Source organism: Ranitomeya variabilis, chromosome 1, assembly GCF_051348905.1.
Source record: "Ranitomeya variabilis isolate aRanVar5 chromosome 1, aRanVar5.hap1, whole genome shotgun sequence".
Taxonomy (NCBI): domain Eukaryota; kingdom Metazoa; phylum Chordata; class Amphibia; order Anura; family Dendrobatidae; genus Ranitomeya; species Ranitomeya variabilis.
In genome coordinates, this window is record NC_135232.1 from 1,060,513,414 (window position 1) to 1,060,528,772 (window position 15,359).

General features: G+C 39.1%; 2 protein-coding genes across 6 annotated transcripts in view; one reads left to right on the forward strand and one right to left on the reverse strand.

Annotated features, from left to right (window-relative positions):
• The window catches only part of ATP8A1 (ATPase phospholipid transporting 8A1), a 263,767-nt gene extending 261,507 nt beyond the window's left edge, over positions 1-2,260 (forward strand). For all 5 annotated transcript variants that reach the window (XM_077279834.1, XM_077279833.1, XM_077279835.1 and 2 more), the window contains one exon: positions 1,747-2,260. In XM_077279834.1, coding sequence (XP_077135949.1) covers positions 1,747-1,844 — 98 coding nt within the window. In that variant the 3' untranslated portion in view covers positions 1,845-2,260. The remainder of the gene's footprint in view (positions 1-1,746) is intronic.
• Positions 2,261-9,955: 7,695 nt separating this feature from the next.
• The window catches only part of SHISA3 (shisa family member 3), a 29,824-nt gene continuing 24,420 nt past the window's right edge, over positions 9,956-15,359 (reverse strand). The window contains exon 2 of the mRNA XM_077275523.1: positions 9,956-11,631. Within this exon, the coding sequence (XP_077131638.1) occupies positions 11,204-11,631 (428 nt within the window). The 3' untranslated portion in view covers positions 9,956-11,203. The remainder of the gene's footprint in view (positions 11,632-15,359) is intronic.

The following is a 15,359-nucleotide window of genomic DNA, read 5'->3' on the forward strand; positions in this document are numbered from 1 at the left end:
TTTTGCCATAAAAATATAATAAAAGCTATACACAGTGGGTATCACTGTAATCATTCTAATCCTGTTGCCAGGTCATTTTTACTGAACAATTAATACCGTAAAAACAAAAAGCTACGGCTGTATTGCATTTTGTTTCACCATTTTACAACACACAAAATTTCTTTCCCACTTTTCATTAATTTATTTGGTAAAGTAGAGATGTCATTCAAAACTGTAACTAATTCTTCAAAAAAATAAAAACCCTAATGTGGACATACCAGTAGGAAAATAAAATGGTTATGGCTTTTGGAAGAGGGATAAGAAAAATAAAAGTACAAAATAAAATATCGCCCTGTCAGGAAGATCTTAAACAGGAAGCTGTTAACAGAGAAAAACTTTGTGGTATTGATCCAACTTAGCCTCTTACTAGATATTTTATTTTTTATTCTTTTGCATTTTTCCTGCATTTAATATTATGCTGAATTTTAGCATCCCTCATTTTTCTTTAATATATCGCCATCAGTGGCAGTAGACTATATGACTGATGCTTGACAGCCTAAACATTTATGTGTTTTAATCCTTGTGGCTTTTATCTGTCACTTTTACATTAGTAGGCCTACTTTCTTTATGAACTTTGATGATCTTTGTTTACAACCAGCATTTCCTTGTGAGTCCTGATAAAAAGGCCATTGATCAACCCTGGTCTGCTTTTTTTGTTTTTTAGAGTCTTAGGGTACTGTCACACAGTGCAATTTTCGTCGCTACGACGGCACGATCCGTGACGTCGCAGCGTCGTATGATTATCGCTCCAGCGTCGTAGAATTATCGCTCCAGCGTCGTAGACTGCGGTCACACTTTGCAATCACGGCGCTGGAGCGATGCCGAAGTCCCCGGGTAACCAGGGTAAACATCGGGTAACTAAGCGCAGGGCCGCGCTTAGTAACCCGATGTTTACCCTGGTTACCATCGTAAACGTTAAAAAAACAAACAGTACATACTTACATTCCGGTGTCTGTCCCCGGCGTCTCAGCTTCTCTCCACTGTGTAAGCACCATAGCCGGAAAGCAGAGCGGTGACGTCACCGCTGTGCTCGCTTTCCGGCCGGCAGGCGCTCACACAGTGCAGAGAAGCTGAGACGCCGGAGGACAGACACCGGAATGTAAGTATGTACTGTTTGTTTTTTTAACGTTTACGCTGGTAACCAGGGTAAACATCGGGTTACTAAGCGCGGCCCTGCGCTTAGTTACCTGATGTTTACCCTGGTTACAAGCGAACACATCGCTGGATCGCTGTCACACACAACGATCCAGCGATGTCAGCGGGTGATCAAGCGACGAAAGAAAGTTCCCAACGATCTGCTACGACGTACGATTCTCAGCGTGATGTCTGATCGCAGTAGCGTGTCAGACACTGCGATATCGTAACGATATCGCTAGAACGTCACGAATCGTACCGTCGTAGCGATCAAAATTGCACTGTGTGACAGTACCCTTAGACTTTGAATAACCTATGTTCTTTATATACTCTTCTATTTACTTTATGGTTTGACTACCTTTTAAATCTGCCTAAGCGGCTTTTTGCTGGTCACAGAAAAATTAGCCACTATCCAAGAAAAAAAAGTAAACCTTCCAACAAACTAATTATTAGTAGGATTCTTCTAACAGATCCATAATATACATTTAGGCACCTGTAAAGCCAAAACACCAGTACGACCAGAGTGTAAGCGTGTTCTACCAGTCCATAAAACGTTCCTCTCATTTTTTACAGATGGATACGCTTTCTCCCAGGATGAGAATGGCATTGTCTCACAGTCAGAAGTAATCCGAGCTTATGACACTACAAAGCAAAAACCAGACGAATGGTGAAACAAGACGTCTCCGTCTTGAGAAATATAACAGTGAAATATCAAAGCTTCTCTTCAGGTTTCAAGAAGATCTGTGGTCAAAACTGTCTCCCGATTCCTGAAGAAGACATCGAACAAATTGTTTCTAAACATTCAAAATCTTATTTTCAGCTCGTCAGTAAGAAGACGAACACAACTGTGATAGGGAATGTGCTAGACGGAAGGATGTTTCAGTATTATGAGGGAAGAAATGCCTTGCTGCCTTAGTGACCATCCAGATAATTCTACTGACCATCAAAGTGCTGGATCACGAGTCTACAAGATTGACGACAGTTCTGGAATTCAGAAGTGAAAGACCTGAGGTCCTCCCGCCTCACTGATCCGAGCGCCGCCGCTGTAGAGGGTTATGTGTCAAACTATTTAATAAATATGTTTGCCAAAGACACAATGGCTTCTTATTTACGCTGCGTCTCTTCTCCGTGCGACTTTGGAGATAGAAGCAGTAAGATGCATTTTGCTCAATAAGGGAATTTGTGATCCTGTCTATGAGGCACTGTCAATGCGCTGCCAGGGCCCTTGTTTTTATTATCTGTGACATTTTACACCTTTCGTCTTATTCATGCATTTCTGTTTATCTTGTAAAGTAGCAAATGTGTCTGCTGTGCTGCATCTGCCTGTGTGTCAAGACGGGAGGGGTGATGCGTTTCGCTGAAGCCCGTGACTTTAACTGCTGTGTCGCATGATACATTTCCTTCTTGCGTCTCCATGTTTTTTGCTGTTTTTGTTTTGTTGTGGTTTTTTTTTTTTTTTTAACATTGAAGTAATTTAGCCCATGTTGTATTTCCACTTTGGTCATACAATTTTTTATATACTGTGTGTGCGTATATATATATATATATATATATATATATATATATATATATATATATATATATATATATATATATATATATATATATATATATATATATATATATATATATATATATATATATATATATAATCTCTATCAACATCTTAAATATTTTTTTCCTGAATAGTTTTTGATGAGTGAAAGTAAAGGAATTCTTATTTTTATGTGTAAACTGCATACACATTTCTTTTTACTTATGAATATTATTTTAATGTAAACACGTTGTTCCCTCTAAGTGATCGGAACAGCTTTATCTGCATACCCATTAACACATAATATGTAGGTTATATGTGGGTTATACTTTTATCCATATAGGTGCTTAGCAGAAGAAATAAAATACCAGTGACCCGTAGATAAATGCCTACATCTGTAATATGCAGTTAATTTATAAGTGCCTCCATGACAAGTTATAATAAATACTATAGCAAATGTATCCGCATAAAAGCAACTTCACAACATATATCCCCGAATACCTTTAAAATATCTAGAAGAAAAGAAAAGCTTTAACATTTCTTATCTTGTATGATAGAATAATGTTCTAACATATATTCAAGACCGACCCCATTCCCCCAATCAGGGAGGTCTAACTGCATTGCCGGCTGCTCCCCACTTTTATGCGTTCCCAAGTTTTTAGGGCCTGTGCACACTCTGCGTTTTTGCCACGTGGTTTTCAAGGGAAGAAAAAAAAAACTTGCTGCACTTTGATTACCAGCGAAGTGAATGAGATTGCTATAAACTCATGCACATGCTGTTTAATTTTTTTTACTTGTGGAAAAAGAGTTATCATCTAGGGGGCGCAGGAAGTACTAAAGGGCCGGGATATATCTTAAAGGAGGTTTCACATCTTGGCCAATTATTTATTTTATTTTAGGGGGTATATTATCTGATTGAACAGGATATTTTTAAAGAATGTGCTGGATAAAATGATTTATACAAAGCTTTTGTGCAGGTCCCCTCCTTATTGTGGACCTTTTATCTCTCCTGACATGTCTATTTGAGACTCTTATTTCCCGTGAATTAACAGGAGCGTTTTTTGTTCATTATAACTTTTTATTGCACCATTCCTCTATTTTTACTCCTATAAATATGTAAATTAACTAACTACTGGGCGATACCCTTTTACCTTGTCAAAGGGGCGTCTCTACAAAATGAAAGTGAGTGTGAGTTAGTTTTGAAAGCCCTGTGTATCTAAAGGGAACCTGTCATGTAAAAAAAAAAGTTAACTTGCAGATATGGGGTTAATCTGCAGGTTAATAGCATTTTGACACCGTGCGGTGCTGTGCCAGCACTGAGAGCCCCGCTGCCGGGAGGAAAATAACTTTATTCCGCGGGCAGTGTTCAGCTTCCAGTCTAGGGATGGCGCCGGCACGTCTTCAGTCACCAATTCTGTGTATAGAGAGTAGCAGCTGTATCCGCGGCCCAACACTGACTGACAGCCAGCTCTGAAGCTGATCCTGCTGTCAGTCAGTGCCTCTCGATGCACAGAGCTGTGACTGAAGACGTGCTGGCGCCACCCCTAGACTGGAAGCTGAATGCTGCCGGGGGCATAAAGGTCATTTCCTGCTGGCAGTGGGGGTCTCGCTGCTGGCGCTACACTGCATGGTGTCAGAACGCTATTAACCTGCAGATTGACCCCATATCTGCTGGCTAATGGTGTTTTTTTTTTCAGGTGACTGGTTCCCTTTAACTGTTTTGCAATGTTGTGCATCAATACGCATTTTTGATTTTCGGTGCCAATGCCGTGTGTGCAAAATGTAACTGAAGTCAGTCCACTGTATTTGGCGCTACATCGGCACCTTGTCTGTAGTAGCTTTTTTTCCATTGCTTTCAAGTCTAGTTGTTACATTATTTTTGCACTTATTTAACTGATAGTTTCTACATAGGAGGCCAGGAAAGGCGATCGTACTACTGAATATTGATGTAAAATATTTAGCTGTTCAATGCTGCATTGCTAATTTGCCGTCTTGATCCTCATTTGAATAAGTAAACGGCACCTATGACTGGAGTTGGTTTTACTTTGTCTGGAATCATTCCCTTCTCTTCTGTTTCTGGATGGATCGACATCCGCCTCCGGATGATGAAGTTCCATTTACTTTTTTTGTGACTTAAACACTTGTGGTTGAGATGAGTGTGCCTGTTCTGTCTGCATGAGTTTTCAAGTACAATGTTTTTCTGATGTTTGACCAATGTAACTCCTGTTTCTGGGGGGTTTTGATGATTTGCAGGCTTGCACTATGCTTGAGTACTATGTGTTTGGAAAAAAAAATGTTATGTTCATTAAAAAGTTTGTGGCTCAGTTCAATCGAAATAACGACTTTCTGTTTTTACCACGTACCTATGTCTTGACACTAAGTTTTTGCAAAATCGCCGTTAGATATTTGATTTTTGAATAACATTTTTGATTTTACTTAACGGAGTTGTCCACTTTTGGGGACTTTTTTAATGCATGTATTTGGGGCTAAAATTAATTTTTCTGCAGTTGGCTTTCATTGGAAATTTTTCACGGTTTTCTGGCTATAGAACGAGTTAACTGAAAATCCATCAAGGAGCTTAGTTTTAGGAGTGAGATTGTAAGGCTAAGTGCACACGTTGCAGAATTGCCGCGGAAATTTCCGCGCCAATTACGCAACTCCTGCCGCGGGTATATCGCATGCGGAATTGGCATGCGTATTCCCGCTAAACACTAGCGTTTTGCAAGCGATCTGCAGCATCGCTTGGAAAACTGACAGGTTGGTCACACTTGTCAAACATAGTGTTTGACAAGTGTGACCAACTTTTTACTATTGATGCTGCCTATGCAGCATCAATGGTAAAAAGAACGTTAAAAATAATAATAAAAAAAATCATGATATTCTCACCTTCCGACTTCCCTGAGAGTCTTCCCGCTCCTCGCGATGCTCCTGTCCCAATAATGCATTGCGAGAATGACCTCATCACCGGTCATTCTCGCAATCCATTATTGGGACCGGAGCATCGCGACTGTCGGCGAAGTTGGAAGGTGAGAATATTATGATTTTTTTATTTTAATTCTTTTTTTCTTTTTTTTTTTTTTTTAACAATTATATGGTTCCCAGGGCCTGGAGGAGAGTCTCCTCTCCTCCACCCTGGGTACCAACCGCACATGATCCGCTTACTTCCCGCATGGTGGGCATAGCCACAGGTGGAAAGTAAGCGGATCAATGCATTCCAATGTGCGCGGAATCCCTGCGATTCCGCACAAGGAATGAACATGCTGCGTTTCCGGAATGCGATTCCGCCGCTGAAAAAAACGCATCATCTGCACAAAAATTGCGGATTGCATTCTAATGTTCTGATGCTTAATGTATTGTTTTTTTTCCGCGTTTTTATAGCGAAAAAACTTGAAAAATCCTGAACGTGTGCACACAGCCTGTCTTTAACTTCCTCTGAGTTCTTCTCTTCTGATTTATGACCATAGACTCATCAAAGTTGAATTTGCACTGAAATACTAAATTTGTGTAAATTTTATAATGAAACCCAATTGCAAAAAATTATTTTTAACACTCAAATATATGAATTTAAGTAAAATACTGACCCAATAGTTGGACAACACCTTCAAAGACTGTTCTTCTACCTGATGTGAAATTGGGGAGACATAGTTCGAGGCAACATTATGACTGTAGAAGAATCTGGTTTGTGGGTTCTATTAATTGAAACTTTTGGGGCATTTTACCGTTTCCTTACATTTTAGACTTGGCATTTGCCCTGTGTCTCCTCATAACCGGTGTCCTATCAGATTGGAGAACAGAATATAGACACTTTGAAAGAAGCCATGATTGAATGTTTTCTCTTTTCTTCCTGCCATTATGTGTATAGTTGTTGTTTTTACTGTAAATTTTGTGTATATTTTTTATTTTATGTTCTGCTTTTTGTTTGCTCTAGATGTCTAATGGGTCGTATCGAATTTATTCTTGATTTCTAATCGATTCCTGCTGCTGTAACTAGAAGTTTTGGTGCTGCATGACTAATGTTTCTGCTGAATGTTTTGGTCATAACTCAGGTTTTGTTTTGTTATTTATATTTTATCTCATTTTTAGTCTTTTAGTCAAGCAAGGATATGACTTGAAGATGGCACTGGTTTTATTTTATTTTTTGTTTTTCTATATCTATGTCAGCTTTTTCTTTAGGAATGTGCATGGATAACGCAGTATTTTTCAATGTTTTGTCACAGTTTCAGTTTAATAAAACATTTAGTTTGAACATGAAAAGGGAGTTTTGTTTTTTACTATTTTGTAAACCTGTTCAGCCGCTTATTGCCCTGATGTACCATACCTTTACATCAGAGCTCGTCGGGAACTTAGGAGCAGGCTCAGCAGCTCCGCAGAGCACATTCCGGCTATATCATATAGCTGGCAATTCTAACAGCAGCGATTGGCGCACCAACAATCGCTGTTGTTAACCTCTTAAATGTTGTCAAAAGACGTCATTATAGGTGCCCCCGTGCCTATCATATGATTGCTTCTGTGACGTCCAGCCTGTGTCTGGGTATCGTAGAAGACAGTGATTTTTACTTTATACAGCAATACTGTGCTATTGCTGTGTATAATGCAAGCAATCAGACAATTGCAGGTTCAAGTCTGCTAAGTGAACTAACAAAATTAAAAATAAAGTTTAATACAAATATATAATATACAGTACAGACCAAAAGTTTGGACACACCTCATTTAAAGATTTTTCTGTATTTTCATGACTATATGAAAATTGTACATTCACGCTGAAGGCATCAAAATTATGAATAACACATGTGGAATTATATACTTAACAAAAAAGTGTGAAGCAACTGAAAATATGTCTTATATTCTAGGTTCTTCAAAGTAGCCACCTTTTGCTTTGATGACTGCTTTGCACACTCTTGGCATTCTCTTGATGAGCTTCAAGAGGTAGTCACCGGGAATGGTTTTCACTTCACAGGTGTGCACTGTCAGGTTTAATAAGTGGGATATCTTGCCTTATAAATGGGGTTGGGACCATCAGTTGTGTTGAGCAGACGTCTGGTGGATACACAGCTGATAGTCCTACTGAATAGACTGTTAGAATTTATATTATGGCAACAAAAAAGCAGCTAAGTAAACAAAAACGAGTGGCCATCATTACTTGAAGGTCAATCAGTCCGAAAAATTGGGAAAACTTTGAAAGTGTCCCCAAGTGCAGTGGCAAAAACCATCAAGCACTACAAAGAAACTGGCTCACATGAGGACCGCCCCAGGAAAGGAAGACCAAGAGTTGTTTCACGCTTTTTTAAGTATATAATTCCACATGTGTTAATTCATAGTTTGATGCCTTCAGTGTGAATGTACAATTTTCATAGTCATGAAAATACAGAAAAATCTTTAAATGAGAAGGTGTGTCCAAACTTTTCGTCTGTACTATATGTATATGTGTATATATATATATATATATATATATATATATATATATATATATCACCTATTGTACTTATTTTGGAAGGCTGCTCTACTTTGTCTTGCTTATCTGAGGGATTGGGAAGTCCTACACACATGTATTCCTTTGCTGGTTCCAGCATTGTTGCTTCTAGAAATGTACAGTCTTTCAAAATATAAAATTATTAAACCCGTAAGAGACAGAATGAGAAAAAAATGAATAACACAACAATTGTTTTTTCGGTCTCTGATAATTACCTTTTCACAACACCGCAGTTTCTTGCTATCGTCCCTTACTCTGTATGGTAAAATGAATGGTGTCACTCAAAACTCCATCATGTACCTCAAAAAATAAGGCCTCGTACATCTGTCAGTGCAATGATAAAAAGAAAAGTTATGACTATGGTACTTAAAAGAAAAGAAAGCATGAAAATGCTAAAAAAAAAAAATTGGCTGAGGAGGGTAAATTATGCTCTTTCCATTTATGTTGGTTTGAACCACATTTATTTTTTCACGTCTTGCCACCAATAGTAGATTTTTGCCCAAAATATTATATTACAAAGTGGTTTCTTCCTCATTACTCAGTTGTGACCGCACTGGATCCCATTAGAATTTTCTCCATTTTAAGGTGGTTTTCCCTTTTTCAGAAAACCCCTGTCTGCCGACTGCAGTCTGTTTAAAAAAAACAAACAAACACAAGACCACAGTGCTTTAGGGCTCATTCAGACATCTGTGATTTTTCTTGCACGTAAAAACACTGTTTTGCATCAGTGTGTCAGTATTTACCATCAGTGTTTTATCAGTGATTATCACATAGGAAAAAAAATAAATGAATAAATTACAAACCCTCTCCCCATACATTACATTGTGAATCACGGACCGCTCAGGGACTGCAATCTGATGCCATCGTGTGCTCTCCATGTTTTTGATGCACCCATAGGCTCGTAAGGGTAATTTTGATCCATGACTTGGATCAAAATCTAATATTTTTCTGTGATTTCTTTGTGGACACACTATTGGCAAAAAAAAAAAAAGCACGGAAATGTGCTTATCACCATAGATTGGAATGGGTATGTGTGATTCAGAAATGTCTGAATGAAGCCTTACCATCCCTTGTTACAGTGCTAAGTTTCATTTCTGCTGCTACTCCCGGTGTCACATCCACGGCACTGCAGCTAATCATTGAACTGAGCGACTCGTGCCATCTGCTTGGGCACAGCTACTGAGTTCACTGATTGGCTGCAGCGCTACAAACAGGACGTCAGCCCTGCAGACAATTAAAGATACTGTGAGCAGTGGCAGAGACTAAGTTCTGGACCTGAGAAGGTTGAGCAAAGCCCAGAATCTTTTTTTTCAAAATGAAATCCATCTGTGCACAGAAGTTTACTGAAAAGGAAAAATCCCTTAAATTTTGACCTACAATGGTGAATGGTGATCAGTTAAAGTCACATAATAGAGGACCTAATGCCATGATTGCCACATGAAAATATAGTCTATAATCAATTTATTGATCACATGATCCAACAATTACGCCTATCTAAATGGAGTTTGCCAAAGTCTCCTTACAGTACTGGTTTAACTCGTACATGATGGCTGAATTGGACTATTGACTTGATGAATTAAAACATGAAGTACTAGTTTACTAATTTGGAACCTCAGTTTTGAATCTTTCTCTTTTGTAGGATATTGAAGCACAACTCAATTTCCAACATTCCTCAATATTGAAATTGTGTGAATAGACATGATAATGATATGCAAATAATGGAAATAAAATGTTCAAAACATCTCAATTTATTCAGTATTGAATATGAGTACCACACAACTGCATCCAAGATACAAACAGGATTCATCACTGAACAGGATAGACCCCTATTCCACCCTCCATGAGGTCAGAGGACCATCTGTATCTGGACGTCTGGCTTGTGTTTCGCAAACACTCTGCTTTGTGTAGATGCTGTTTAGTATATTATGACCAATATCACTTACAGTATAGAATGGATTACTATACACCATTCTTCGAATCTGACATCGTGGGCAACACCATGAAGAGGTCTTCGGGAGGCAAGGTTAAACTGGTCCTACTCCTGGGATTGTACAGTGGCGTCATAAACATTGCCTGGACCCTTCAAGTTTCAATTCCAGTACAGTAACAACTCTGTGTTACATTGATTTAGTCATGGATCCAGTGGTACAGCTGTTTCTTCAAAGTGTTCCAGGAGCTGTTTTTTCAACACGACAACCCCAGGCTGCATGCTGCCGGAGCTACTGTGAGCAGCCTGAGTGACCTAAGCATGCTACCATGGCGTGCAACATCTCTGGATTTGTTTCTTATCGCGTTAATTCGGGATTTATTTTTTGGCAATTGCAAAGGGTGCTGCCTGCAATGGTTCTTGATTTTCATGGCCATGCGCATTCAGCATGGCAGAACATTCCTCAGACAACCATTGATAATCTCATTAATAGCAGCCATGGTGTGTAAATCGAGATGTTTTAGGAATGTTGTTTCCATCTTTTCATCACTTACAGATCATTAACATGTCTATTGATCCTGTGATTTCCATAATTCCATGAGTATTCCTCCTTGGTGTTCCATTTCAATGTTGTGGCGTTTATCTTTGTGTATTCAGTGTAGTTTTAGTGTACATTGTTACCACACCTGAAATGATGATATGTGGGGACATTCTTAAATTAAAAACACATCACGTCACGTGTTGAGTCAAGATCTCAAACTAACCATATTTTGCTTTTATTTATTATGGTTTTTCAGTTTTCATGTAGAAAAATGTATGGCCTATTACAAATGAAATGTATTTTAGAGAATCTTTACTGGTCAACAATCGAAAGCAATTCACCTAGTACAGCAGTTGTTTTTTTTACCAGAAGGAAAGAAAAGTTTCCTATATTATACACCTTCTATTGCACAATATTTCAGGTTTCTTTGTAAAACATTGTGCATTATTTGTCTCTACACGGAAATACAAAATTGTATACTCTGTATCATCCATCCTGTACCTGTATTCCACAAACTGTCCACAAAAATGAAAGATTGATATTAGTTTCCAAACAGTCTTACTGTCGAAAATCAGGACAGTTCTTAGAGTTTCCATCTGCTTGGAGAGGATATGAAAAGTATTGTGTGGGCACCATAAATGTTGATGGATTGAGATGAATAGAATGTGCTGAAGAGTACGGAGGTGGGGGAGAGGTTACTAGATAACCAGGATCTGCTCTGGTGGAAGAAAGACGACGTACTGATCCTCCAGTAGAGGTGGAACTGGTTGCAGTGCTAGATTGTCTAGATGGAGTCCGTAGACTAGTACTGGTCAATATCATAGGTAGAGATTCAGGAGGGTAACTGCGTAAGGTGAATCTCATCGGTTGTTGAGATGTCTGCTTCGGTCTCAAACATGTGCAGCAGTAGACAGCAACCAGGGAGCCCACGATGATGAAGGCAATGAATATGGACCCAACAACGAGGAATGGGACATATACGGGTTCTGCAAAATAAAATGTAAGCATGTAAGATTATATTAACAGCTACAGACGTCCTTGCATTTTATATTGCAGCTATTATTTTGGGAAAAAATGTTTGTGTTTAAATGATTACCTTCTTTAGCTTGTTTGTATTCTAATACATTACAAGCTGCTCAATGCCATTCACTGTTAATCCTGACACCGAAACTCGCCCATATTCCCCTTTCCTTTCTTCATAACCCAAATCTAAGCTTTAAGTTGGGGTAAGATAGTGAATTTGGCAGTGACACATGACGTGTGACCAAAGATCGCTATGTGCCTGTCATGCTCTTGGGTTTGAACCCTTGAGACCTTTTTTTTTGTGAGTCAGCCCTTCTGTCCGCCAAATCTCAGCAGACTCACCTTTTTCGAGGTACTTAGGTTCTGCTATTCTGGCAGCCTTCTGTTTAGCATAACACAAGTGTCTTCATTTGTCTGCCCTACCACCTTTCAAGTGTGGCTTTATATTTTATCTCCCTCTTGGCATTTTCTGCTGGTAATAGTATCTATTGGATATTCAACCATTCTGCTGTAGTGTAAAGCCAGTCAGTGAAATTCCAGCTAGGGTTTTTCTCTTTGCTGTTTCTGTTCTGTACTCTGTACCTATCTTCTTTTTATTTTTTAGGAAGTAGGCTGCATAGTATCTAACAGTACGTACTTTATACATTATTTTGTGTTTCATGGTTTATTTTACTCACTCTGGGATCTTTCTTTTTTCAGAACACTTTCCCTTGTGTGGGTAATTCACACTTTGCTCTGCCCTCCTGTTCTTTAGGGGGAACTTTAAGTTGTCGACGGCCTTTCAGGCAGTATAGGTCCGAGGTGCCATTTTCTAGTTTGTGATTAGCGCTATCTTTGCTCACGCGGGAACCACTAGGGACTATGGGGTCAGAATCTCTAGTCTGTACAGTAACCGGCATTTGCAATTTTGTTTTAGCTTTATCTATTGTCCCGAGTGAGTTGCTACTCTAGCATAACAGTGCAATGTCAACATCACAGCAAAATGCAAGGTGAATGGAGTTGCATTGTAACAAGCAAGTTGCAAAATGTCAGATCCAGTTTTTTTGGTGACTTGCTTGTGGTGGTCACGGTACACTAGGGGTGCAATGCAACCCCATTCACCTGCATTATGTTGCAGTGTAGCAGTGACATGTGTCGCATCCAAAGTCACTGTGTAACCCTAGCTTAACTTTTATATGATCAAAATTGATTTTAGATTCATGTTCAGAAGACAGAAGTGAATGAAGGCAGAGTCAATGGGGAGCCAAACTATTGAGATTGACATTGAACTGCACTGAGCAGCTTGCAATGAATTATAGCACATACCGTAGGTGTCTAGAGTGGATTTTCAAGACAAAGTAGAGTTTAGAAAAAAGTAATTCCTGTGCCATCTAATCTGCTGAGCTGATAAATGTAAGATTGCAAATTGGGAACAACAGCATTTTTAGAACTCTCGTTTGCGCTCATAATCATAAAAAGTGCTATCCGCATGCACAATGTTTTTGTCATGGACAATTTTTTTGATTAGAGACCTTTAAAGAAAACTATAACCCAATATTAGGACAAAGGAAGTGTTCATGAAAACATATGGGAAAAATAAATTGATTTAAACAAGAAAGCTAGAAGTAGGGCATGATGGTGATGCCTAGCCTTTAAAAAAGCAGCAGAGAATAGGCAGGATGAGGGAAGTAGAACGGGTGGAAAAGAAAGGTAGTAGGAGACAGAGATAAGAAGTGGGGTAGAAGTGTAAGTCTATGATCGACTTGATGAAAAAAAATGCACTCAATTTAAACCAGTCTTATTTCCAGATTAATAATGCACCTCATTGCTTTCATGTATTATACTACTGAGTGAGTTATGTAGCTGTGAAGTGAATAGAAGGTTTTCTACAGTCCCCGTGGCCTGCACCCTACTGATTGCCTGACTCTTATGTCCCATCTATTCAGTGCCGGCTGCTAAGCTACCTGAGCCTGTGAGCAGGAAGTGAACACTTTCACACCATAAATAATGAGGCAACGTTCCGTTCCAACATCAACACACGGGCGGTAGGAGAAACACATGTATAAAACATGCTGCAAAATCTTTCACCCACACAAGTCACATCTGCAACGTCTCCATACTTAGTCCAGGTGACTGCATCCTTGGGGCATGACTGACATGTTTTCCAAAGCCAATTCAAACATTAAATGAAAAGCCATGAATTCACTAAAAATGTTTGCATTCTGTATCAGAAGGGTTTTTTTTACCAAAACCAGAGCTGCTTAGAGTTCTGTATCACTGATCCTTCGCTAGAGAAAGGACATCTCACCACAAGATCAAGGGAGTACATCCCACAGAGGCAGACCATGTGGGCACTATTGGCCCCTAGTAAGAGGAGGCCCACCCCGGGTTAATCGAGTGTCCTTAGAGAAGGCTTGTCACTTATTTTCTTCCCACTGCTCTCCTGAGTATATATACAGTTGAAACCAGGAGTTTACATACACTATATAAAAAGATACATATGCATGTTTTTCTCAACATCTGACATGAAATCAGAATAAACTTTTCAGGTTTTAGGTCAATTAGGATTACCATAACTATTAATATTTGCCAAATGCCAGAATAATGAGAGAGAATGTTTTAAGGCATTTGTATTGCTTACTGCAAAGTCAAAAGTTTACATACATTTCATTTGTATTTAGTACCATTGCCCTTAAACTGAATGAGTTTTCAATAGGATTGAGATCAGGGCTTTGTGTTGGCCACTCCAAAATATTGACTTTGTTTTTCTTAACCCCTTTCTGCCATCAGACATACTATCCCTTCCACGTGACCTGGGACTTAATTCCCATGGATGGGATAATACGTCATACGCGCTCACGGGGGGAGCGCGACCGGGTGTCAGCTGATTATCACAGCTGACATCCGGCACTATGTCACGGACCGCTCCCGACACATTAACCACCGGAACACTGCGATTAAACAAGATGACAGTGTTCCGGCGGCATAGGGAAGCATTCCTGAGACCCTCCGTTCTCCTCCCTGCAGGCCCCGGATCCAAGATGGCTGCGAGGTCCTTCCGCGTCCTGCAGGTCCTACACTGCCTGTCAGATCGCTGATCTGACAGTGCTCTGCAAAGTGTCAGATCAGCGATCTGACACTACATAGTGATGTCCCACCCTGGGACAATGTAAAAAAGTAAAAAAAATAAAGTTAACGTGCAAAAATATATTTTTTTAAATTCCGAAATAAAGAAAAAAAAAAAAATATTGTTCCAATAAATACATTTTTGTGTTAAAAAAAAAAAAAACAATAAAAGTACACATATTTAGTATCGCCGTGTCCGTAACGACCCGACCTATAAAACTGTCCCACTAGTTAACCCCTTCAGTGAACACCATAAAAAAAGGCAAAAAACAATGCTTTATCATCGTACCGCCGAACAAAAAGTAGAATAACACGCGATCAAAAAGACGGATATAAATAAACATAGTACAGCTGAAAACGTCATCTTGTCCCGCAAAAAACGAGCCACCATACAGCATCATCAGCAAAAAAATAAAAAAGTTATAGCCCTCAGAATAAAGCGATGCAAAAATAATTATTTTTTAAATAAAATAGTTTTTATTGTATAAAATCGCCAAAACATAAAAAAATATAAATGAGGTATCGCTGTAATCGTACTGTCCCGAATAATAAAATTGCTTTATCAATTTTACCACACACGGAACAG